Source organism: Suillus subaureus, assembly GCF_016647635.1.
Source record: "Suillus subaureus strain MN1 chromosome Unknown BJ212scaffold_22, whole genome shotgun sequence".
NCBI lineage: Eukaryota > Fungi > Basidiomycota > Agaricomycetes > Boletales > Suillaceae > Suillus > Suillus subaureus.
In genome coordinates, this window is record NW_024538578.1 from 465629 (window position 1) to 488409 (window position 22781).

At 43.9% G+C, this 22781-nt stretch overlaps 7 protein-coding genes across 7 annotated transcripts; 2 read left to right on the forward strand and 5 right to left on the reverse strand.

Annotated features, from left to right (window-relative positions):
* Positions 1-5549: 5549 nt before the first annotated feature.
* BJ212DRAFT_1274731 (uncharacterized protein) lies at positions 5550-5774 on the reverse strand (the record flags this gene model as incomplete). The annotated part of the gene is made up of 1 exon (XM_041331175.1): positions 5550-5774. The coding sequence occupies one exon, from the start codon at positions 5772-5774 to the stop codon at positions 5550-5552; it is 225 nt and encodes a 74-aa protein (XP_041191615.1).
* Positions 5775-6956: 1182 nt separating this feature from the next.
* On the reverse strand, positions 6957-9087 carry BJ212DRAFT_1300851 (uncharacterized protein; the record flags this gene model as incomplete). The annotated part of the gene is made up of 6 exons (XM_041333038.1): positions 6957-7176; positions 7563-7659; positions 7750-7904; positions 7958-8102; positions 8154-8965; positions 9026-9087. 6 exons carry the CDS (start codon positions 9085-9087, stop codon positions 6957-6959), a joined length of 1491 nt encoding a protein of 496 aa, XP_041191616.1.
* Positions 9088-9548: 461 nt separating this feature from the next.
* BJ212DRAFT_1482330 (uncharacterized protein) lies at positions 9549-9977 on the reverse strand (the record flags this gene model as incomplete). Its single annotated transcript, XM_041340398.1, has 1 exon — positions 9549-9977. The coding sequence occupies one exon, from the start codon at positions 9975-9977 to the stop codon at positions 9549-9551; it is 429 nt and encodes a 142-aa protein (XP_041191617.1).
* A 4000-nt stretch (positions 9978-13977) lies between these two features.
* BJ212DRAFT_1364896 (uncharacterized protein) lies at positions 13978-14497 on the forward strand. Its single transcript, XM_041336053.1, has one exon. It carries the CDS (start codon positions 14159-14161, stop codon positions 14450-14452), a length of 294 nt encoding a protein of 97 aa, XP_041191618.1. The 5' UTR covers positions 13978-14158; the 3' UTR covers positions 14453-14497.
* A 681-nt stretch (positions 14498-15178) lies between these two features.
* BJ212DRAFT_386868 (uncharacterized protein) lies at positions 15179-16574 on the reverse strand. Its single transcript, XM_041343071.1, has 5 exons — positions 16341-16574; positions 16279-16295; positions 15956-16227; positions 15521-15571; positions 15179-15473 (listed from the first exon to the last, which is right to left on the reverse strand). Exons 1-5 carry the CDS (start codon positions 16459-16461, stop codon positions 15341-15343), a joined length of 594 nt encoding a protein of 197 aa, XP_041191619.1. The 5' UTR covers positions 16462-16574; the 3' UTR covers positions 15179-15340.
* A 1275-nt stretch (positions 16575-17849) lies between these two features.
* Positions 17850-19351, forward strand: BJ212DRAFT_1300853 (uncharacterized protein; the record flags this gene model as incomplete). Its single annotated transcript, XM_041333039.1, has 3 exons — positions 17850-17990; positions 18053-18151; positions 18209-19351. 3 exons carry the CDS (start codon positions 17850-17852, stop codon positions 19349-19351), a joined length of 1383 nt encoding a protein of 460 aa, XP_041191620.1.
* A 1015-nt stretch (positions 19352-20366) lies between these two features.
* BJ212DRAFT_1514841 (uncharacterized protein) lies at positions 20367-21673 on the reverse strand (the record flags this gene model as incomplete). The annotated part of the gene is made up of 7 exons (XM_041341671.1): positions 20367-20670; positions 20723-20869; positions 20918-20968; positions 21064-21204; positions 21257-21298; positions 21349-21548; positions 21610-21673. 7 exons carry the CDS (start codon positions 21671-21673, stop codon positions 20533-20535), a joined length of 783 nt encoding a protein of 260 aa, XP_041191621.1. The 3' UTR covers positions 20367-20532.
* Positions 21674-22781: the final 1108 nt, after the last annotated feature.

Below are 22781 nucleotides of genomic sequence, written 5' to 3' on the forward strand. Positions count from 1 at the left end.
TATCAGCCATATATGTGGCAAGAGACAGATAGAATGTGATCTGTTGGTCAATGTCAGCTGACTCTGGAAGCTGGATCAATATATTGGTGATAGTCTGATATAGGTCAAGCTGATAAGTGACAACCTGTAGTGCATCAACACACTTTTCAGGAACTGTAATCTGAGACACATGAAGTTAGATGTGCCACACAATCTTTAACATGAACTTACTTGTTCATTGCCAAGTCCCATTCTCAAGATCATGCTGTGATTCATATCAACAATTATTATTACCATGGTAGATAGAATGCCATTTATATCAGGCTGTGAGTGCTGTTTGATCAATAGTGTGACTGGGTCTGGCATTGGGAATAGCATGCTCAAATATCAAGTCAGCTTGGAGTTGTGCTTAATGAATGTTTAACAAATTTTCTGATGTGACATTCTAGTTGGGTATGTATGCATGTGCTTCTCACATGATATAAAATGTTCATCTTACGAGTTTGAGCCTTGCAAACATTGTCTTTATTGTAATATTCAAAGTTTCACACAGACAAGATGATTGTATTCATCATGATTGTTATGATAGGACAATTTGTAATGCCTCTAGTGGGTCCTGTTGTAGGGAAAAATACAGTGCTGGCACCTGGCAAAGTTGCATTGACTCTAATGTCAATGCCTACCACCACCACAGTGGATCCTGGTGTAGGGAGCAGTACAGTATTTGGACACAGGAAGGTTGCATCAATCTGTCCCTGCAGGACACAGACCCAACCTTCAGCTGTCCTAGAATAGGAAAAACCCACTTTATGATGCAATCTAATGAGGAGTTCATTGTTTGTGCCATATGTTAAATTAACTCCAATGATTAGCAATGATTTAAACACCATGAATATCAATGAAGTAGATAGGAAGCCAGTAGTGCCAAGCAAGGCAGCAGACACAGTGATGAAGAATCCAACAATAGTATGTGGCCAAGCCTTCTCTCAATAGCTGAACATTACTGACATAGGTTGGAGTATTGTACATACTGTCATGATGTGGGATCATTCATCTGAAGGTGCAAGCAGGAAAGTTGTAGGATCCCAGTGTGCATCAGCAAGGATCTGGGGGATAATGGGTGTATTGACTGCTCTCCAGATCAATATACAGGGGATGTGAAGGTCATAGAGACCATGTTCAAATGCCCTTGATATCATTGTATAGCTTGTGAAGCAATTCCAGTGAGTGCATCAGCTTGGATGCATAATGGATACCATAGTATGCTACCATTACAGCAGTACAAAGTTCAAGGATATTCAGTCAGACAAGACTATTTGTATTAAAATTACTTCCCATATCTTGCAGTGTTTTTGGTGTGGAGTGGATTCAGGAGCCCTTACATATGTGTTAAACATGATCTAATCAATGCTCAAGGAGTGATTTCATATCAACCCAACTAGAATACATCATCAATGTGTTTCAAGGGAGAGGGACTGATTCAAAGAGGCTTGGCCTCAGCTCATATGCTGTGACTCTTACCCAAGTATGTGCCCTTCATTTCAGATGAAGTTTGATGATGGTCCATTGAAATCCAAAGGACTTCCAGAGGCTGGTTACTCTAATGGAGTGCATAAGGACTTCTGGAGATATGTGGGAAGCATCTGGAGGAGTGCAGGAGAGTTCCAGAGGAGTTCAGAAAAAGCTTGGAGGATTTTCCACTGCATAGGAAATAGAGAGACCCCAAGGCAATATCTTTAGAGGAAATGGGATGAGAGGATAGGAGGTCAGAAGGTCCAGAGGTCAGGAGGACTGAAGGTCCAGAGGTATGAAGGACAGGAAGTCTGGAGGTCTGGAAGGAATAGGGGCTACATTGGACAAAGTCTGATGTAGAAACAAACAGAGGTGAACTATCCTTAGGTAGAGTTGGAGAGACAGGAAGTGGACCAAAGTCCAGAGAGAGGTAAGTGCTGGAAAGGCAAGACTCCAGCCTAGGAAAGCAATCCCTCAACTTAGGACAGAGATATAGGGGACAAATCCAAAGGTCTGGATTTCTGACCTGGGGAATCCATTCTTGATAACTGAGAACCAGAAAGGCAGAGATGCCTAAATGGGGATAGGTGCAGGATCTTGGATAAAGGGTGGGAATAAGTCCAGAGATAGTAACAGTTATTATCCAGAGGTCCAGAGACCTGGAGATCTGGAAGACAAGGTAGAAACAGGACTGAGATATGTGAGGGAGTAGATGTAGTCTAGAATCCAAGAGGAGATAAAGTCTAGATGTCTTGCTGAATGGAATGTGCATAGGGTGAACAGGATAGTGGTATATGGATCAGGCTAGTAGTGAGGATCCAGAGGTCCGGAGCTCAGGGGTAATTCCATAGCAGAGCTAATCCCACTGAGGTGTGGAGCACACAGTGAAAGAGGATCTGGGAATGAGTTAGATCTGGGGTCTGGATACAGGCTTGGCAGGCATAGAAATATTATGGGATCTAGGTCCGGCAGATAGGATATGATATCTGGTAACTTAATATCCACAGCTTCACATTGCAACATGGGCACTGAAAGCTGGGAACAATCATCTGAATGCCATGACATGCCACTTTGAATAGCTGAGTCAAATTAACTACAAGAGAAACATTTTGATATGTGTTAATACACATTCAGATACTGAGACTGGAAATCTTGTCATAGCTGGGAATAACAAGAATCCATAATCACTGTCTATTCACAAGGTCAGTCACTGTGGTATATGTCCAAGTTATTGTCAATAGCTCAAACTTATTGCAAAGCTTCTTCATAATTACATCAGAGATGAGAATCTGTGGCCAGCAACTTAGCAATTTCTGTAATCAATATGAACCAGGGAGCTGGTCCATGTATTTATGGGCTTGTCATATGTTCCTGTGGTTCAACTGGGAGGATTGACAAAAGCACTCAGTTGTTAAGACACATGATTAAAGAGTGAGTTTGGTCATTGCACCAGTCTAACCACATTCAGTAATACTATTTCTCAGAGACATATTTGACTTTTTTCTCACCTTTGCTGGCATATCCACTTTGGATGTGGTTGTTGTCCCTGCTTTAAATTGATTTGTGGAAAACATCTATGTATATGACATGAAGATATGGGATGCACTGGAGGAGTCATTTGGGGAGGACAGACATGCACTCAACCACTCACTGGTGCTGCTGTCATTTGCAGATATACAAATGGATGTACATAACAAGCAACAGCATGTCATCAATACCAGGGTATTTGTGTACTTGAACCTTCAAGACAGGAGGCCCTGGGGCCTCAACATCTTCTGATGCTTCAATATGGAGTGCAGGGCCCCAGTATACAACATAATATTCCATCTGCATGAAAAGCAGCATTATGGGAAGCACTGGGTGGAGATTAAGATCAAATATATGTGTCTTAAACACAACACAATGCAAAAGGATATCTCCTGTCCACCTTGGATCCACAGAGCTTGATCTCAGAACTATGGGTATGTCTGGTACCAATGGCCACTGACTCCAGCACAATAATGTGATATTGTTATCATATCATAACCATCCATTTATGTCACAAATTCCTAATTTGGGTTCCAGTGCCTTTTAAGGTATTTCAACATTCAAAGACCAAACATAAATTGAAAGTGCTTATAATAGCAGAGTTGCAATTGAATTGTAATGATAATTGCAATGTTTTATTTGTAATTTTGATATTCTAGTACTAATATTAATACAAATGGTAGTGGTATGCATTTGAATACATCCATAGTATATACTCCTACTCCTGCTCCTCTGCATCCCCAAGCATCCATATCAGTCATCTGACCCCTTCCCCACCTTCTCCCTGTCTTGGTTGCAGCATGCACACATTTGCACCATGTCAGCATTTGCTGATGTGCACTGGCCATGCACTTGGCTCTAGGGGTCATTGGCATGGCTAATGGTAGTTGTTGTCACTGTTGTCCTTGTCCTTGTCCTTGTCCTTGTCGTCATTGTCATTGTTATCATCATTGTGGTCGCCATCCTTGTCATGGTCTTGGTTGTCATTGTGGTTATTGTTGTCATCAGTCCAAGGTTCAGGTGTCATTGGGCTAAGATGATGGAAGCAGAAGAATTCTGAATCAGAGTTTGCTGGGAGGACATGGTTCAAGTTGTATTAGTGCTAGAGGCTGTGGTTGGATGAAGGAAGGGTTCTGGAGGATGCAGTTTGATGTGGTCATGTGCTGGAGGGTGCAAGCAGGCATTTGAATTAAGAGGGAGTTGGGGGGCATTTATTAATTAAGAGACAGTATTAAGCAAGCATGAAAACAATACAATAAATGAGACATACCTGGATATTCTTGTGAAGGTCACCAACAGCCCTCTGGGCCACATCATGTGGCTGATGATATTGACAAAGCTGAAACCCTTGCTGATTATTGATTGCCTTCATCATTGACCTGGATGATTGCAGAATTAAAGTCATGCTACCATATTGGTTGAAGAGCTCCTTGAACTTTGACTCCTGGGTGACCCTGATTCAGAGGTCAAGATCCTTAATATACAAATTGGTGAATTGGGCCTTCTTTTTGTCAATCTTGGATCAATGTTCCTATTTTCATAGGAACAGGAGGGGATTAAGTATGAGACCACATGTTCTGACAATTAATGCAATAAACCTTCAATTCATTGACAGAGAGATGGGGTGACCAATTCCATACACCTTCTTGTTGTTGTTCAACAGCATACTGCTGAACTAATATTAAGCCTAAGCTTTTAATTGATGGTAGTATCTGAATCTGAATCAGCAGTCTCATAATGAACAAAACCATAGCCCTTCAAGGTAGAAAAATAATAAGACTTGCCCTGGACAGTCCTAGTGTTTAATTGATTCTGATTCTGAATCTTCACTAGATATTCAAGATTGGTCAAGATAAAGACTATTAGTACCTGTCAGCAAAGAAAGATAATTCAGGAAGAGAGTTTGTGTGAGGAGTCCATCAATTCCAGAGGATGATTGATTTGACAGTCAAATTTCTGAACTGTCACATAGTTGCAACTGTAACTGTATGTGATTGTGAAATGTTGCAACCTCATTGTTATGTAAGCATCTGAATCCAAATCTTGCACCTTAGTGCTGCTGCAGCTCTCATAATAAGATTTTAACAAGCTCAATAGATGAACAACACCAAACAGCACCAATTTAAAGTAAGGATCACTAATTGTCAATGTAACTAGTATCTATGCCTTATTGGAATGTCTGTGATGAACATCCTGAGGTGTAGCTATTGACTGAATCTTCCCTCTCTTTGCCTTCCCTCAGCCCCTGCCTATTATATCATCATCAGCTTCATCTAATATATTGCTGGTGACTGCTTTGACACTAGTACATCAAGCAGCAGCTTGAGATGTTGATCCTTGTTCCACAGGCTAGATGATAGAACCTGGATCTTCAGGTGCTGCTGACGAGACTAATAGTGCTGATGATGAGACTGGTACTGACAATGAGACCAGTGCTGACAATGGGACTAGTGCTGATAAGGCTAGTTGAGCCTCATCTGCTTTGCTGTCTAATAACATGTCAAGTGCAAGTATAACTCTATTGATTTCCTCTAAAAGTCTTCACTACCAGTCGGATTAAGGGTGGACAACTTTGCAGCACCAAAAATGTAGCTGTTGATACTGGCTACAATACTCTCAATGTGTTTTGTGTACCACTTGATGATGAGCATCTTCTTGTACTGAAGGAATATGTCTTTGTAGTTGATAGTCAATGATTTCCCCACTCCTGAACCCAGAAACTCTGTGTCAGGTGAGAGTAGAAAGATTGCCTGCATTAAAACATATCATTAGAGATGTTTGATATAATATAAATAACATATAATTACTGCCACCCATGTGATAGACCCTGGTGTGACTTGTTGAAAACTCCACTTCCAAGCATTAGTCTTCAATCCACCACAAGGCTCTTGATGAAGTGAGGTGACACCATTGAAGGTTCAACTACTCTGCTGGCTTGCAGAGCAGCAGAAAGAAAGAGGGCTCTCACTCTGGGGTAAGAGAAAGCCTCTAACTCTCTAAGTGTTGGTCAAAGTGTGCCAAGTGATACATTTGACCCTTAGGGGAAGCAAGGAAAGCAAAGATCCATGGGGTGACACCAGGTCAACTCTGGCAAAGTGCAATGAAAGTGTCCACAGGAATATAGAGTGCATAGGAGTGCAAAGCATGGGAATAAGGCACAAGCAGTGTGCAAACATATAAGAAACTGGTAGAAGGTGTGAAGATGTGGACTGAGGCTGCTGAATGGTGACTGATGGTAATAGACTGCTGCTGAGGACTAGGGCAGTGATTGATGCATACTGACTGAAGATGATAGATTCTGACTCTAGATACTAACTGACATGATGGTAGATGATGGTTGTGGTGGTAGCTAGTGGTAGTGGTTACTAACCAAAAAAACTTCCTAGGCAACAGGTAAGCTGTGCCTAGGCGCACTCCCAGGGCTTGGAAGCAAACAGGGAGTGCTCTATGTATGCAAGTGAGGTAAAGTAAGGGTCCATGATGAAATAAAATATCATATGATACCAGAAATAGTCTAATATCAAGAATAAATGAAAAGGGACACACCAGGGAACTGGTTGGATGATGGATGGAGGCTCTATGATGCTGTATGACAGTGTAACCAAGCACAGGAAGAGCATGTAAGTTGCTACATAATGGATGCCATGAAAACACACACATTCCTCATTGGTACTTGTTCACTGACTATCACGATTTGGCCTCTCACCAAGAAGTGACTATGGTGGTGCAGTCCTTGTATATATAGCATACTATGTAGTCAGTACTACAACATGAGTACACTAGGCTGTCACAGTATTGAATGACAGTCATTATTTCCTTTTTGGATGAGATGCAAATCAATGTCATGGAATTTGATGACTTATGTCAGTCAAGTCATGAAAGTCTGTAGGGAACAAATGTGGCAACCACACAAGGTGATCCTTTGTCTTTTTTGTATCTCATAATAGCTTTCTAAATGGTTTTAAGCAAATTGCAAGCTCTGATCTGTCTATAAGCTCTCCTGGGTGTGTTAGACTCTGACAGCCTTGAGTCTTATCAGGCCCCTTGACATATACTGAAACTGTGGTTTTGATGTCTGTCCAAAAATGCTTGACAATCACATTACAAATTGTGATTGCAGGTGCAGTGGTTGACCATTGGAGGGATTTCTTCTTGTTGCTGCCAGCAGCAACATATTTATAAGAGTCTATGACCATCATGCAGAGCGTGATGAGAGGCCTTGTGAATAGCCCTTGAAATAGAGTTAAAAGGATTGACACTGACGATATGTTTACTTACTGGTGTGAGAAGATGCTCATGGTAGATGAAGGACCATTTGATGAAGTGTGTCAAGAGAGTGTTCATGCAATTGGTTTGTGAGGTATTTTCCATTCCTTGTATCGAGATGGTAGGATAACTCTATCTCATGCAAGAATTCATAGTTGAAACAGTGAGCTCCTTTGCAAAATGCAGCATGTGGTGTAAAAACTGCATGGTATTGTCCTGGTGGTTGTATCCTCATAGAGGTAAGTCAACACTGATAAATGTATCAGTGATTGACTCACAACATATCACCCTCCTCAAGAGTAACTACCTCTATATTCCAGTTGGCCTTGATCTTGTTGGGTTTTATGGGGATGTTCATCAACTCTAGAGAATGTTCTAAGAATTTGGTCCACAAAAGTTTTGGATTTTTTGGAAAAGCCAGAATCCACATTTTTTTCCCCAGTACTGACTGAACAAAAGTCACACCTCTGTCTGAGTCATGGTGAAAATTCATCAGGATGGCAAGGTGATGGGCCAAAGCCCACCCATTGATGAGAAAATTATTGGGATGGACTGGATTGACGATGGGATACTTGGCTGTGGTTTGATTCCACCCATGAACAATGCCATGATTGAGTAGTCTAATGAAATCAAGGGTTAAAGGAATGGTTTAGGACACTGGACATTTACTCACTGCGAGTGTTCTGGGATACCCATTCCTGTATATGGAAGGTCAAGGATGAACTGTATCTTATTTGGGTCATCTAAGTTGAGGATGAACTCTTTGATCATTCCCTCAACTTGGGGGTATGTAAAATCCCTAGTGCACACTTTGACGTCTGTTGGACTGTGTAAGATTGATGGGGGGAGATGTGCCTAAAAAGACTGACCATGTATAGTGACATGCATAAACCACGAGAAACCGCAATTTTCAAGGTAGTCTACATCAAGCTTTGCCACCTGAGATTTTTCAACTCCCCGAATCACCATGCATTTTCCTTCATGCAGAGTTTTCACAATGAGATTGTGTAGCTTGTCTGGTCTAGAGGACCAATTGTGATGATGTATATGAATGATGTGCAACGATGACTGAGGGTCAGATTCTGGAAGCTGGGATAAACACCAGACTGTATCAGTGTCTCCCTGGCAAATGTTTTTGCCATCCTTCCAGATACATGGTAGTATAGTGGTGAACCCACTGGACCATTTGACAGTATCCAAAAATGAAGACATGTGAACCCCTATGACATTGGTCACAAGGTCTTTGGAGTCATCAGGTAAGTCTCTGGGTGGTGTGAAACAGGTGGAGGGTGCTGGAGCATTGTTTGAAGAGGTAGTGGGATTGATGCATGAACATTCTGTCATGACCTCGACATTGCAGGTCACAGGGGGAGGTTCTGTGGTCACAGAGATGTTGCTAAACTGGTGTGACAGTACAGCCTGGACTGGTGTGTGACCAAGAGTGATGTCAGATGGACCTGGAACAGCTGTAGAATTTTGTGTGTTTGAGGGACCAGCAGTGTTGGGTGTGTCATCAGATGGACCTTCCATGACACTTGGAGAATTGGACACTGGCACATGGGAGTCTGAAGGACCTGCTTCAGGTGCTGCAACACAGTGGCACTTTGCAGGAGGCTCTGCGATGGACTGTTCAAGCTTCAGCTTCACGCATGAACATCGCTTGTACTCATTTTGCAGTTGCCTGAGATGCTCATTTTCAGTGGGGTCAGACTTCTTCTCCTCATGCCATTTTCATTTGTACATGGCATCCTTAGCCTTTGGGGAGAGTTGAAATAATTTGGGATGCTTAGCTTGACATGGCATTGTATGTCTATGTCAACACAGAATTACTGAGTTGAGATATGGTTGCTCAAAGGTACAAGTGGTGCAGTTCAAGTTAGTGGGGTAGCACCAATTTAAGTGTTAGTGTAGGATGGCCACATATTATATAATGTGGACTTAGATTGTTGGTCTCTCTGTAAGTCAGTCAGTCAGATTAACACACTGACTCAAATTTGCACATAAGACAATTTGTACAGACATATTTGATGACATTATCAGATGTAGCACAATACTTAATAGTAAGGTAGATCAAGTTGTGTGGATTCATATGCATTGGGAATCTTCTTGTGATCAGAGGACAATAGGGGTTTGAGATCAGAGTGTGTGAGTTCTATACAATATTTTGAGTTTAATAGGTGTGTTTTCCAATCTTCATTACAACAACAGGCCTAATCAGTCAGGTCAGTCATGTCAGGCAGGATGATATCCAAGAATGTTGTAATTTATCGTCCCTCTTCAAGCTTTGGGACACCAGGAATATCATCCATTGCCTTCATCATCATGATCTCATTCAGGACATCTACATCATCTACATCCCAAAGGACCCAGTGGTCCTTGATGACAAATCCCTGGCCATCCGAAGTCCTCCTAGCTTGGTAGCAGACAGTGCCTCGACCAACGAGACTAGTACTTGAGAACATGACCTTCAAAATATCATACTTGTTGTTGTTGACCTGGATCTTTCCAAGTGGCTCTTGACTCAGGGGATGATAAGGCTCCACAAGAAGGGTGGTGGTGCTTGCAGTGGCAGGCAGTGGGTCTTTTATGGGAAGTTGGGCAGGAGTGGTCCTGGCATCAGGCCAAGCCTCCTCTGAACTGAGGGATGAAAGTGAGGGAAGTAGAGGAAGTGGGGAAGGTGGGCCTGAGTGCATAGTGTTGGCACCATCATCATTCAAAGCCTCATCTGACTCTGGCTCAGAGTTGGATCTACTAGATGATGACTTAGACTGGTCAGAGTTGGGTGTAGGAGACTTGTCATATCTGCATATCTGGATCTCAGATCCAATCCTTATCTCATCTCAGATCCAATCCACATCTTATCCCCCTCCAACATCTCATCATCCAATCTGTCCACTCATCCAGTCTGGTCCACAATTCATCTGAACCCACAATCAGCACTCATCTCCTTTCAGTAATCCCCTAACTCCAGTATTTCAGTTATTGATATATCTGTCCTGCTCACTGATCCATTACCTATGCTTCATTTCCATTTCATTATTTGTGATCCATTTCTACTTACCAATAGACTATCCATATGCCTCATACATAGCCTTGGACCCTGCTGATTGATCATTCCATTAGATACCTATAGTATATAACCTCCTGTAAATCTCTGTAACACCTCAGTTTGAATATCAACTTAGTTCTGCTCATTCCTGTCCTCCAGACCTGAGTATCTCTACTCTTGATACCCTCTGAGACTTAGGATTGATTCCTATAGTCTATCTGTATCTGCCTCTGTCTACAACAGTCCACTACCATTAGTTTCTAGTCTGGACTTGTCTGGATTAGCCCTACAATACTTATCTTGCATCCAGAAGTCATCTGGATCCACTATGCTACTCGTCTGACCCTCCGGATGCATTAGTCTTGCCCTTCTAAAATAAGGGGCAATACTTGGGTAAGGGGCACAGTGCATGAGTTGAGGCTGAAGCCCTTAGGATCCATTAGCCCTTGAGTATGACCTTAACAATATCGCAGGTATATACAGTGGCTCAAAAAACTGTCCGCATGTTTTGACATTTTTCACTATCTATGATATTGTGTGAGAATGAACAAATGCCTCAAGGACATGCTTATAGCACATTGTAGTATGGCTTCAGGGCTTTCATTTGAGCCTTACACCATGGGAATCGGTGGAGATATGGTGGAGATACAAGGCTCACAAAATGGTGACTCATGTGGACAGTTTTTTGACTCAAGTATTTTACAATAATAACCAGGTATTCTAGTATTTTGTATGACCTCCCTTGGCTTTAATTACTGCCTCTATCCTTCTAGGCATACTCTCAATTAATTTCTGGCAATCCTCAGCTGTGATCTTCCCCCATTCCACTGCTACTCTCTCCCAAAGCTCCCATACTCCTTTAGGGGGGTTTTCATAGGCTTGAAGCTTTTTCTTGAGTGTTCCCCAGAGATGTTCAATGACATTGACATCAGGAGACTGTGCTGGCCAGTCAAGAACATTGATGTTATGTTCTTCAAACCATTCCTTAGCTCTTCTGGATGTGTGCTTTGGATCATTATCCTGTTGGAAAATGATATCTTCTTCATCAATCCCTGATTCTGCCAAGCTAGGCAGCAAGTGGTCATTTAAAATGTCCACATACTGCTCAGCATTCATCTTCCCCTCAACCTCAGCAAGTGTTCCCACACCATTCCATCCCATACAGCCCCATACCATTAAAGAACCTCCTCCAAACTTGACAGTCCCATTAACCTCTCTGTCTGTTAGGCCATCTCCCTTCTTTTTCCATACATATACCTTCCCATCTGACCCAATCCTATTGATTTTGGTCTCATCTGACCATATAACATGCTTCCAGTCCTCTACAGTCCAGTGTTGATGAGCTAAGGCAAAGGCTAGTCTTCTCTGCCTATGTTTGATGGAGAGAAGGGGCTTTTTCTTCTTTGTTACTGCCTTGAGATGAGCTGCCTTGAGAACATTCCTCACAGTTTGTAAAGAGACAGGGGTAGTGATGGTGGAATTGATATAATGGGTGGCTTGGACAGCATTATCAGCCTTTCCTGTAGTGATATGTTGGATAATAGCCCTTTTGTCAGTAGAGGTAAGCTTGGATGGACGTCCTCCACAAGAGTTTTCCTTGTCTGGGTGGCTTTCTTTGATAAACTTGGCCACAGTGGACTTGCATACTCCAGTTCTAGAGGAAATTTGGCAAGCAGAGAGGCCAGCATAAGACAGAGAGGATATTATCTCTTTGAGCTGAGGAGATGGCTTTCATGGTGATTATGACTATGATACATGAGATATTCTGGTTTATATAGTTAGATATAGTCATAAAATAACATAATGACACCACTTCATAATTTATATAATAGTGGCATGATTTTTGTGGTATCATAAATAATGATTTATATAGTTTTAATATACACTCAAAAAACTGTCCACATGAGTCATCATTTTATAAGCCTTATGTCTCCACCATATCTCCACCGATTCCCACGGTGTAGGGCTCAAATGAAAGCCCTGAAGCCATACTACAATGTGCTATAAGCATGTCCTTGAGGCATTTGTTCGTTCTCACACAATATCATAGATAGTGAAAAATGTCAAAACATGTGGACAGTTTTTTGAGCCACTGTATGGTAGATGAGAGGGTGCCTCCCTTCTGTAAATATGTCTCCTTTTAATGACAAACTTTAAGTATCAAACCATCTCATTCAAAGGCCAACATCCCATCCTCTAAGCTCTTTCACCATGGCATATAATCATTCACCACAACAACTTGACAGTGTTACTGACCCTGTAGGTCACTGCCTCGAGAGCATATATCCCATCTGTCTTGTAAATTCCATGTCTGTCATATGCCATTCCAGACTCTCAACTCTAAATCCGCTTCTCTGGATATCCGGATCTGAGATCCAGATCTCAAATGATCTGATCTATCTTTATCTCCCTTCTGGAATCCAAACCCTATATCAGCACCCAACCCCATTTAGACTGCCCCTGTCTCCAGACTCTGGTTAACCATGTTTCCCTTTTGATTATTGATCTGTTACATACATTTCATTTCCAGTGTTCATTATTTGTGATCCATCCTACTTACTAATAGACTTTGCATATGCTTCATACATAGCCTTTATGTTTGCTGACTGATTCCTATATGATACCTACAGTATATAAACCTCCTGTAACTCTCAGAAATACTGCAGTTCAAATATCATCTTAGTTCCTGCTCATTCCTGTGTCCTCCAGACTCAAGATAATTCTCTTGTCATATTCTGAGTCTTAGGATTGCATCCTAGACTACATTTCCAACTCTACCTTAAGGTAGTCCATCCTCCATTAGTTTCTAGTCTGGACTTCATCCAGATTAGTCTTATCTGCTTGCCCAGGTAACATCCGGACGTCCATCGGATTTATCTCACATTTCAGATCTGGACGTCCATTGTCCACCCTAGTCAAATCCTGGAAACTCAAGATGGCTGTTCTAGCCGCCGGAAATTAAGGGCACATACTCAGGAAAGGGGCACAGCATATGAGCTGAGGCCAAGCCCTTGTAATCTGACCCCCTTGAGCACGCGACCTTAACAATGTCAGCCTTCCTGTCATAGGACAAGTGCTCTCTGTCTGAGTTTTCTGCTTTTCCATCACTCAGGTTATCAGAACAAAATGCCAACTGTTTACGATCACATTCATTTCAATGCCCAATGTGCCCTCAGCCATTGAGTCCCATAATGAGAATATAACCTAGTTGTTTGTGTGACTACATCAGCAAAACCCTAACCCTATGTGCAGCGCTGCACAATGCTGCACAGCAATCACAGTGTCACAGCAAGGTCCCCCCATGTACAGTGCTGTACAGTGCTGCACACTACACAATTTCTCTATAAAACATAATTATTAGCACACCATCTTGTTATATACATGTTTGTGACTACATTACACTCATTTTTACATAGAATCAATACTTGTGTGGTGCTGCAGAGCCTTTACAACAAAATCTATGTGACCTGTGACACGCTGTGTGGGTTTTGCTGATGTATATCAAAGATAGTATACTCAGTCACACACTCAAGAGAGAAACAACACCTGATCATTACCTATATGAAAGATAGTATACTGTAGGTAATCAGCATAAGTACCAGCATAAATAACAAAAGGGTAAACTAACCTCAGTCATGCACTCAAGAGAGAAACAACGCCTGAGGTACAGGACATGTATCATAGGAGATTATATACAATGACAGGGGGAATTGGGTAAGTCAATGTCACACTGTGCGCATATCTAGACAGCTGACAGGCAGGCACTAGAATTTGAAGAATGTATCAAAGTAATCAGAGTTGAAGCAAATACAAGTGAAACATATAATGGAGAGATGGCAGCCAAACGACTTGCCAATTTCAACATCCCATTCCAAAGCCATTAAGGTTTATCTCAAAGCTGTTCTTGAAGCCAGCTCTAGTTCAGCTGGCAAGGTCATTAAGACTATGGTGTGTTGCTTTTTCACCGAGACAGCCATCTCCGAGTCGGTGATGCATTTCATACTAAGGTGCCCCTGCCAAACAAACACATGGAGGACTTTCCAACGTCAACAAAATTATGAAGAGTTCTCTAGCGGTTCGGAACACAAGCCAGCACGTTCAGCCGTTGAAGTTGCTTGACTTCCGAAAGATGTTTTGTTTGAGATCGAGTGCATAGCAGGGTGGTCTCTCATGCTATGAACACTTTCTAGTTTACTAAAAGGCACCATTTATCTTCAATACTAGTAGCAAATAAGTGACTCACGGCTCTTTATGACGAGTAGCGTGAATTGATATGTAGAAAGAAGGCTGGGATCATTATAACATCGTGATTGTCGGCACACGTGCGGCGGCAGAAACTCACGCGATACACCTTCACTTCGAAGAGCATCAGTTTCGGAAGATTTAGAAATAGGAATGATACTTCAATGTTGGATGTGTTCTGAGATGCTACCTACTTACAAAAGATCAGAATGTCATATCTTTCAATGAATCTGGGGTGGGACTGACCTTCTGATTGCGCTAATTTGGACGCAGGACAGTATGGGAGATCCTTGCACTTTTTTTACCGTAGTTCGCTGTAAAGTAGAACACGTTTGTGACATGCGATGCCTCGGGCCACTGTAAACACTCTGAGAGTCTGGGCAGGATCGACCATCGGGGATTGTTGATATATCTGAAGCGCTTTTGGAGTATAGTGACCATGAGATCAACATAAGTGTACGAGGACAACGCATGCAACGAAGGATGACAATAGTAACGAGATACCAGGGAACAAATTTTAAATTAGTTAGAAACAGAAACGAAATCGGCCGTTTCCATGTCGTCCAGCATTCACGATCCTCGACGTGAGCCGTGATTGGGGGAATGAGCAGGGGAAACATAGTCTTCCGAGTCATCACGTATCAGGCTATCATCATCGCAAGGAGCACCCGTTGCAGCATACCGCTATACATAGATGCATGAGATTTGGAATACGACGAGAAAAATGAGATGCGTATACCAGTTGACCTGGCGCGAGAGGAACATCTACGATAGCCAGCGGTGCACGACCCCTCTGAAAGGGCCACCAGGTTGATAGTTGATGTGATCGCGATGTGAGGGTTGCAGAAGTATTGATGGCAGAGGCTTGGGTAGTGGGTGGTGCCGGTGTGGGTTGAGCCTAGAAGAATGTAAGCTTAATATGTGATGGTGAAAGGCCCTACTCGCATTCTTGTCTGGCTGGATAAGTGGACGAGGTAGGGGGGATGTAGCTGGGAACTGCAAGGGAACCGTCGAGTCAGCTGGGAGGCAAACAGGTATAAGGAGCACACGTCTAGGGGATTACGAGGTTCATCAGTGCGAATAGGACGGAGTGTGTTCGTATAGGAGAAGGGAAAGAATTTGCGTAGAAAGTGAAAGAAAGCATGTGGGTCCCTTGTAGGCAAAGGTCGAGGGATAGAAGGCATGACAGGTATTATCATTGGATGAAGGGAGACGGGATGGCGTGTTGCATCGGGCTGTGATAGAGAACAGTGTGAAGTAGATGAATGAGAGAGCGGGACCACAAACGTTGAGTAAACCAGTGTGGCGTGAACATTCAGGTTGCCAGTTTGTAAGAATATAAGCATAAAAATGATGGATGTATGCGGGGAGTACATACACTAGGCTGCGGTTCCCTGCAAGCCCGACGCTAGCAAGGATGTTGGCTGGAATGTTGCATATGTGGATCTTCGTATCATCGCTAGACATATAAGCCAGTTGGTGTGAATCAGGTGAGAGGGCAAGGGTGCAGGGAGAAATGAGACAAGGAGCTGGCGAGACTCGAAGGCCCATAGCTTGATAGTGTCGTAGGAAGAGCTAGCGAGAAGAATACAATCAGATGAGAGTGCTATACCACTGATGGAAAAAGTGTGTTCGAAAGGGGCTCCGACAGTCTTGAGGGTCGACGCGTCAAACTCATAGATCGTGCTGGGTGAGTCACCTACAATAAAGGCGAATGCGGCTATGATGGTTTTAGTCCAGAAGACTGAGGAAGAAAAACCCCTGCCCTTAGGAGTAGATATTTGTACATCCGATGTCTGTGCTTGGACATCCCACACTTGAAGGAAGGGGCCCGAGTCCGAATTGACCATGATGACACCGCCAGCTTCCGAGAGTCTCCCGAGCATCCGTTGCGCTTGCAATTGTATAATGATCACTAATTTTGAATGGACCAACCACGAGTTTGCCTGTGTCAAAGCTCCATATCCGCACTGTAGAATAGATCGATTCACCCGCTAGCAGTGTGCTGTCCGGGGAGGTGATCCAAAGGCAACGGCTTGGTTCATTAAATGTTCTCACGATCCCCGTCTCGACTCTCAACCTCCCTGACTCTGAGCTCCTCCTTTGATACCCTCACTGTATTCCATTTTCGAAAACCTCCCAAGCCTCCTCAATTTCCTTGCCCTCCCGAATGTCCCATCGCCGAATGGTCCTATCGCCTGGTCCACCGATCATTTGGTTGCCGTAGGGGAAATAGGACACGGTCCAAATATATTTGTACTCGTGATGCCCACCATCCGGAGAGGAAAGAACATATGGTTTATGTCCCTCCAATTGGGTCATGACTGGTGTCAGAATCAATTTGTTTTCTGCTACAGCTGCATTGAGGTGGAAGTCATCACAGCTATATTCGCCAGACAGGTTGGCAAGTATATCGGTTAATGTTTGGTGGGTTCTTCTTGTACCCTGTAAGGCTACGCTTGATATTGAGTGATTTTCAAGTCTAAGTGTCGCACTTTGCCTGCTTAAGCCAGCCACCAGTTCATCCATGCGTGATGCTCGCATGGGCTTTCATCTTACCAGGATGCTAGCGAGGACGAAGGGTAATGATGGGTATATGGGCACACATCCCACCTCTATATTGATATCTGCCAAACGGCTGTGCATTGTACAGTATGTCTTTTTTATTCCTTTTTGCGTAATGCCTAGTACTCCAACCTACTCCCCAATCTACATGACACGCGCTCGAAGCTCCCTATGGCATGGTGCAACCATGTGTCGATGTTAACCCCCTGCTGCCATACATTCCCCGACGCTCATCAAGTCAAATTACTTATGTTTGGCATGAGCAGGAGCGTCAGTGCTGAGAACATTGTGGTAGAAAAATGGTCGACCAAAAAGGAATCGGCCCTTCAGTACGTATGGTAGGGGTGTAGAGAGATGCCAAACAGACTCAAATTAAACCAGATTTTCTTGAGTACCTTTACGCCTGTTAACTATCAATTTAAAAATACATGACCACTACAGGGAAAAGTAACGGTCATAGCTCGATCGACAAGTCTGTTTGACCACCTTTTGTTATCGTGTACATAAGGGCTTGAATGGCCTAATGGTGCCGATCGAGCATGTTGAAGCCATTGAGCGAAATCACCCTTCCACCGTTCTAACGCGCCCACACCTACCGCCTTTACAACAATGCAAAGTCTCTAGTTGTGGATGGCGGGTGTTTTGACCAAAGGCCGGTAGCAAGGTGTGGACTTGTGGTTTGCGAGGTGTTCGTTGAAATAGGGACGCAATGGTTAGTGGAACATTAGATTTTACTCCTCCGAATCTCCATCTCCAATTTCTCGACCTCCTTCGCGTTAACATGCAGACATTCAGCTCAAACGTCGATTCACCATCAGTCTCAGCTACCACTAGTGAGCCGCAGAAATCTGTAAGTGCTTGGTTTTGGAAGTATTGGCGTCTGAATATAACGATAACCATCTCCTTCAATAGCTGGATGTCATTACAGGCGATGACTTGGGCTTTGAAATAGTCACCTTAAACGTCGATTCACCATTGGTCTCAGCTACCACTGATGGGCCACGGAAACCTGTAAGTGCTTGGTTTTGGAGGTCTGCATCTGAATATAATAAATATCTACTTCAACAGTCAGATGTGATTGTAGGCGAAGACTTGTGCCTTCAACTCGTCAGGAACAGCGCTGGCCATTATCAGCCGCAACTCGTCGAAGAAAAGGCTGATATCGTTCAGTCCAACACTTCACGCACAAATTTTTCCTCGCTCATTTGGCGCTTGCCAACTGAAATTCTTTCCGAAATCTTCCTTTACTGTCTGCCCGAAGACGAGTATTTGGCGTATGCAGCAACACAGGCTCCTATGCTATTGACAAGAGTATGTCGCCGATGGAGGGAGGTTGCTGTGGGCTTGCCCATGTTATGGTGCAGGCTACAGTTGGAATTCTGGTACGAAGACTGGCAGGAGAGAGCTTTCCGACACGATGATTGGCAGACGAGAGCTTTCGGTTACGACTCCTGGCTCAAGCGATCAAGAGGATATCCGCTCTCGTTAAGACTCGAGTGTGGCACTGACTGGAGCGAGTTACAAAGTCTTCTCCAGCCATACGTTCAGCAAATCTCGTCTCTCTCGCTTGACTTTCTATCCTGCGATGGCCCATTCATGATGGAAGACTTCCACGCACTGAAGGAGCTCACTATCTGCAAATACATTTTGGATGATCCTGCGCGAGCTATCAACGGTACTCTCTCGACATTGCCAGTTAATCTGCGCAGGATTAACATGGAGAATGTGTGGTTCAACCGCAAGCGATTAGATTCCTTCACTGCTTCCCCATGGGCCCACCTCACACATATGGAGATCAGCTTACATGGAATAAATGCTTTCACCCGCATACTCCATCTATGTCCCGATCTCTGTTCCCTGACAGTGATTGGAATATTCTGCCCCATTCAGACTCTGGAATCAGTCGCGCACACCAACCTTCAATCCTTATCCATGTCTTGGAGCGTATTTCGGAACACAAGCGAGGATATTGGTCTATTCGATGTTATCACACTCCCGAACCTTCGCGTGCTTGAAGCTCGCTATACGGGGCGGTGGCCACATGAATCGTTCATGAAATTTTTGACGCGGTCAGAATATTCCCTGGAGAGGCTGGTTTTCGACAGTGCAGTGTGGACAACAACACGGGAACGAGCAGAATACGCTACCCTTGTTCCTTCGTTCGAATTCATTGCAGATACTGAAAGCAACTTTGATGTCGATGAAGAATAGAAGAAAGTACGCGCTTTAGTACACCTTACCTTACATAGCGATAGTTACACCATACGATACGAGAAGAGCAGTCACCTCATCTTCGATTGGATGGAGCGTCTAAAACGGCCGGCAGGAACGGCGGACTGGTGGAGGACTCCTCACACCAGGGCATTCGCGAATCCAGAGATGTAGTATAGGCAGGGGCCTTATAGACTAGTTAGTATTGTCCGACATAGGGTACATTACCCCGATGGACAGAAATTGGATAAAAGAACAGAAGAATCAATATCTCTAAGCGACTTTTTTGTGTAGACAGATGTAATTAGCTACCTATTTCATGAAATAATGACTAGCTTTGGTGTACACTATGTATCAGGAGATGCCTCCCTTCTGCAAACATGTCTCCTTTCGATGACGAACTTTAAAGACATTTGAATTTGTCATAGCCTGCAAGGTTCATCAGATAATCGTGTTCTACAAGTGCAATCAAAATTACACTCGCTGTATCCTTCGTATCTAACACCAGTGCCATCTCATGAAGTTCAAAGGCCAATATCTTGTCCTCTCGCTCCATGGCACATAATTGTCTAACATGACGAACTTGACAGTGTCATTGACGCAGGCGCATCGAGAGCATACATTCTGTCCATCTCGTAAATTACATGTCTACCTCCTGTTGTAGGACAACCGCTCTTCATTCGCCTCTCGCAATACCCCGCTTTTACGCTCGCTGTCAGAATAAAACGACAGATGTCTACGATCACATTTGTTTCGACGTCCAACGTGCCCTCAGCCGTGGGAGCCTATTCGCAAGCCAACAAGGCGTGTTCGTTTCGGGTTACATCTCCCTCGTACCTTCCATAATGTAGATCGTTGAAGGCGGTATCGAGGAGCAGACCAAGCCTCTCACAAATTTAAAGCTGTTCTCGAAGCACGAAAGATCAGAATGTCACATTTTTCAATGGGCTGACCTTCTAATGGCACCAGTTTGGACGCAGGACAGTGCAGGAGGTCCTCGCATTGCTTTTTTAGCGTGGTTCACTGTAAAACGGAACAGTTTCGTGACTCGGACCCCTGTGGAGTTTGAACAGGATCGAGCATAAGGGATTGTTGATATATCTCAAGCGCGTTAGGGGGTAAAGTGACCATGAATTCAACATAAGTTTACGGAGGACAATGCATGGAAAGAATGAATACAGTTACGGGACACCGGGAATAAGTTTGAATGCAGTTAGAAGCAGAGACAGAACCAGCCGCTTGCATGCTATCTGGTGTTGACAATCCTCGTCACGTATCAGGTCACCATCGTCACCGGGAGCACTCGCCGTAGCATACCGCTATACATAGATGTATGAGATTTGAAAAATGAGAAAAATGAGAGACACATACCAGTTTACCTGGCGCGAGAGGAGCATCGGCGGCATGATCTGTCTGAAAGGGCCGCCAGGTTGACATTCGATATAAGCTGAATTTGAGGGTTGCAGGAGTATTCACGACGGAAAATTGAGTGGTAGGTGGTGCTGGTGTGGGTTGAGACTAGAAGAACGCGAGTCGAATAGTGTAATGACGAAAACCGGCACTTACGTTCTCCTCTGGTTTTATAAGTGGACGAGGGAGGGGGGAAGTAGCAGGAAACTACAAGGAAACCGCCAAGTCAACTGCAAAGCGAACAGGTAAAAGACATATGTATCCAGGGGATTATGGAGCTCATCAGCGCCAACAGGACGGACTGCGTCCGTATCGGAGGGAAGGTGTTTGCGCAAAAAGGAAAGGAAAGTATGTGGGTCCCTTGTTGACAAAGGTCGAGGGATGGGAGACATGATATGTATTATCACTGTTTTACGGCTCATGGGACGATGTGTTGCATCGGACTGTAATATAGAATGGTATAGTATAGTTGAATGAGAGAGCAGGACCACATACGTTGAGTAAACCAACGCGGCGTGAACGTTCAGATGTATTGGTCTATAAGAATATTAGCATATAAATGAAGGATCTATGCGGAGAATACATACACTAGGCTGCGGTTCTTCAGCAAGCCCAATGCTAGCGAGGATGTCGGCTGGAATGTTACAAATGTAGATATTGCAATCATTCCAACTCGTGTAGGCTAGTTGGCGTGAAACGGGCAAGAGGATGAGGTAGAAAGGATATTTGACGTCGAATGAAGCGAGAGGCTGGCGGGACTCGAAGGCCTGGAGCTTGATGGTGTCGTCTCAGGAAGAACTGGCAAGAGGAACACAATCAGATGAGAGTGCTAGACAACCGATACATACGAGTGTGCCCTTTGAAAGGAGCTCCGACAGTCTTGAGCGTCAACGCGTCGAACTCATAGATCATCCTGGGTTCATCATCTGCAATAAAGTTGAATGCGGCTACGATGCATTTGTTTTTTGTTGTCCAGAAGACCAGCGGCGTTGACACCCAAGGTTGATATCACCACCGAGAGTCTTCCGAGAATTGAAGTGCCACAAAATGATCGATATCATGGACCAGTCACGAGTTCGCCTGTGTCCAAGTTCCATATCCGCGCTGTCCCATCGTCTGACCCACCCGCTAGCAACGTGCTGTCCCCAGAAATATCGATGCGGGCGAATCTGCCATCACGAAATGTTCTCACGGTCCCTGTCTCGACTTCACAAACTTTCAGCTCCAGATCATTTGCAGTGACGACCCATCGACCATCCCTTGATACCCCCATTGTTTGTATGTGCTCACAGACCTCTCAATCTCCTTACCCTCCCACAGGTCCCATCGCCGAATCTGCCGGTCATTTGCTTGCCGTCGGGAAAATAGGAAATACATGAAACATTTCTGAACTCGAGATGTCTACCATCACCGGCAAGGAATGAATTGATGGTTTATGTCCATCCGAGGTCATGATCGGTGTCAGAACCGATTTGTTTTCTGCTGCACGGGGCTGCGTCGGGCTGGAAGACATCACAGCTGTATTCGCCAGACAAGTTGGCAAGTATGTCGGTTAATGTTTGGTGGGTTCTTCTCGTGCTCTGTAAGGCTAAGCTTGACATTAAGCAATTTTCAAGTCCAACTCATTCGAGTGCTGCACCATGCCTACTTAAGCCAGCCGTCAGTCCATGCGTGATGCTCATATGGGCTTTCATCTTACCAGGATGCTAGCAAGGATGAAGAGCGATGATGGGCATATAGGCGTGCGTCCCACCTCTATATATTTTCCAGATAGTTGTGCATTGTACAGCATGTCCTTTTTACTCCTTTTCACATGACGCCTAATACTCCAGCCTTCCCCCCAATCTACATGATGCGTGCTCGAAGCTCCCTACAGCACGGTGCAACCATGTATCAACGTGAACCCCCTGCCACTATAAACTCCCTGACACTCATCGAGCCATCTTATTTCAATTACTTCTTATGATTGACATGAGATGGAGCGTCAGTACTGAGAACATAGTGGTGGAGAAACGGCTGA

What these genes read in the sequence shown, in the direction of transcription:
- BJ212DRAFT_386868 (XM_041343071.1), bottom strand. Translation starts at nt 16,461, where the DNA reads ATGCTCGGGAGACTCTCGGAAGCTGGCGGTGTCATCATGGTCAATTCG. An exon ending in TTGCAGGGAACCGCAGCCTA is followed by an intron (nt 15,572 to 15,955) that starts GTGTATGTACTC and finishes GTTCCCTTGCAG; the next exon opens with TTCCCAGCTACATCCCCCCT. An exon ending in TTATCCAGCCAGACAAGAAT is followed by an intron (nt 15,474 to 15,520) that starts GCGAGTAGGGCC and finishes ACATTCTTCTAG; the next exon opens with GCTCAACCCACACCGGCACC.
- BJ212DRAFT_1364896 (XM_041336053.1), top strand. Translation starts at nt 14,159, where the DNA reads ATGGAGAGATGGCAGCCAAACGACTTGCCAATTTCAACATCCCATTCC.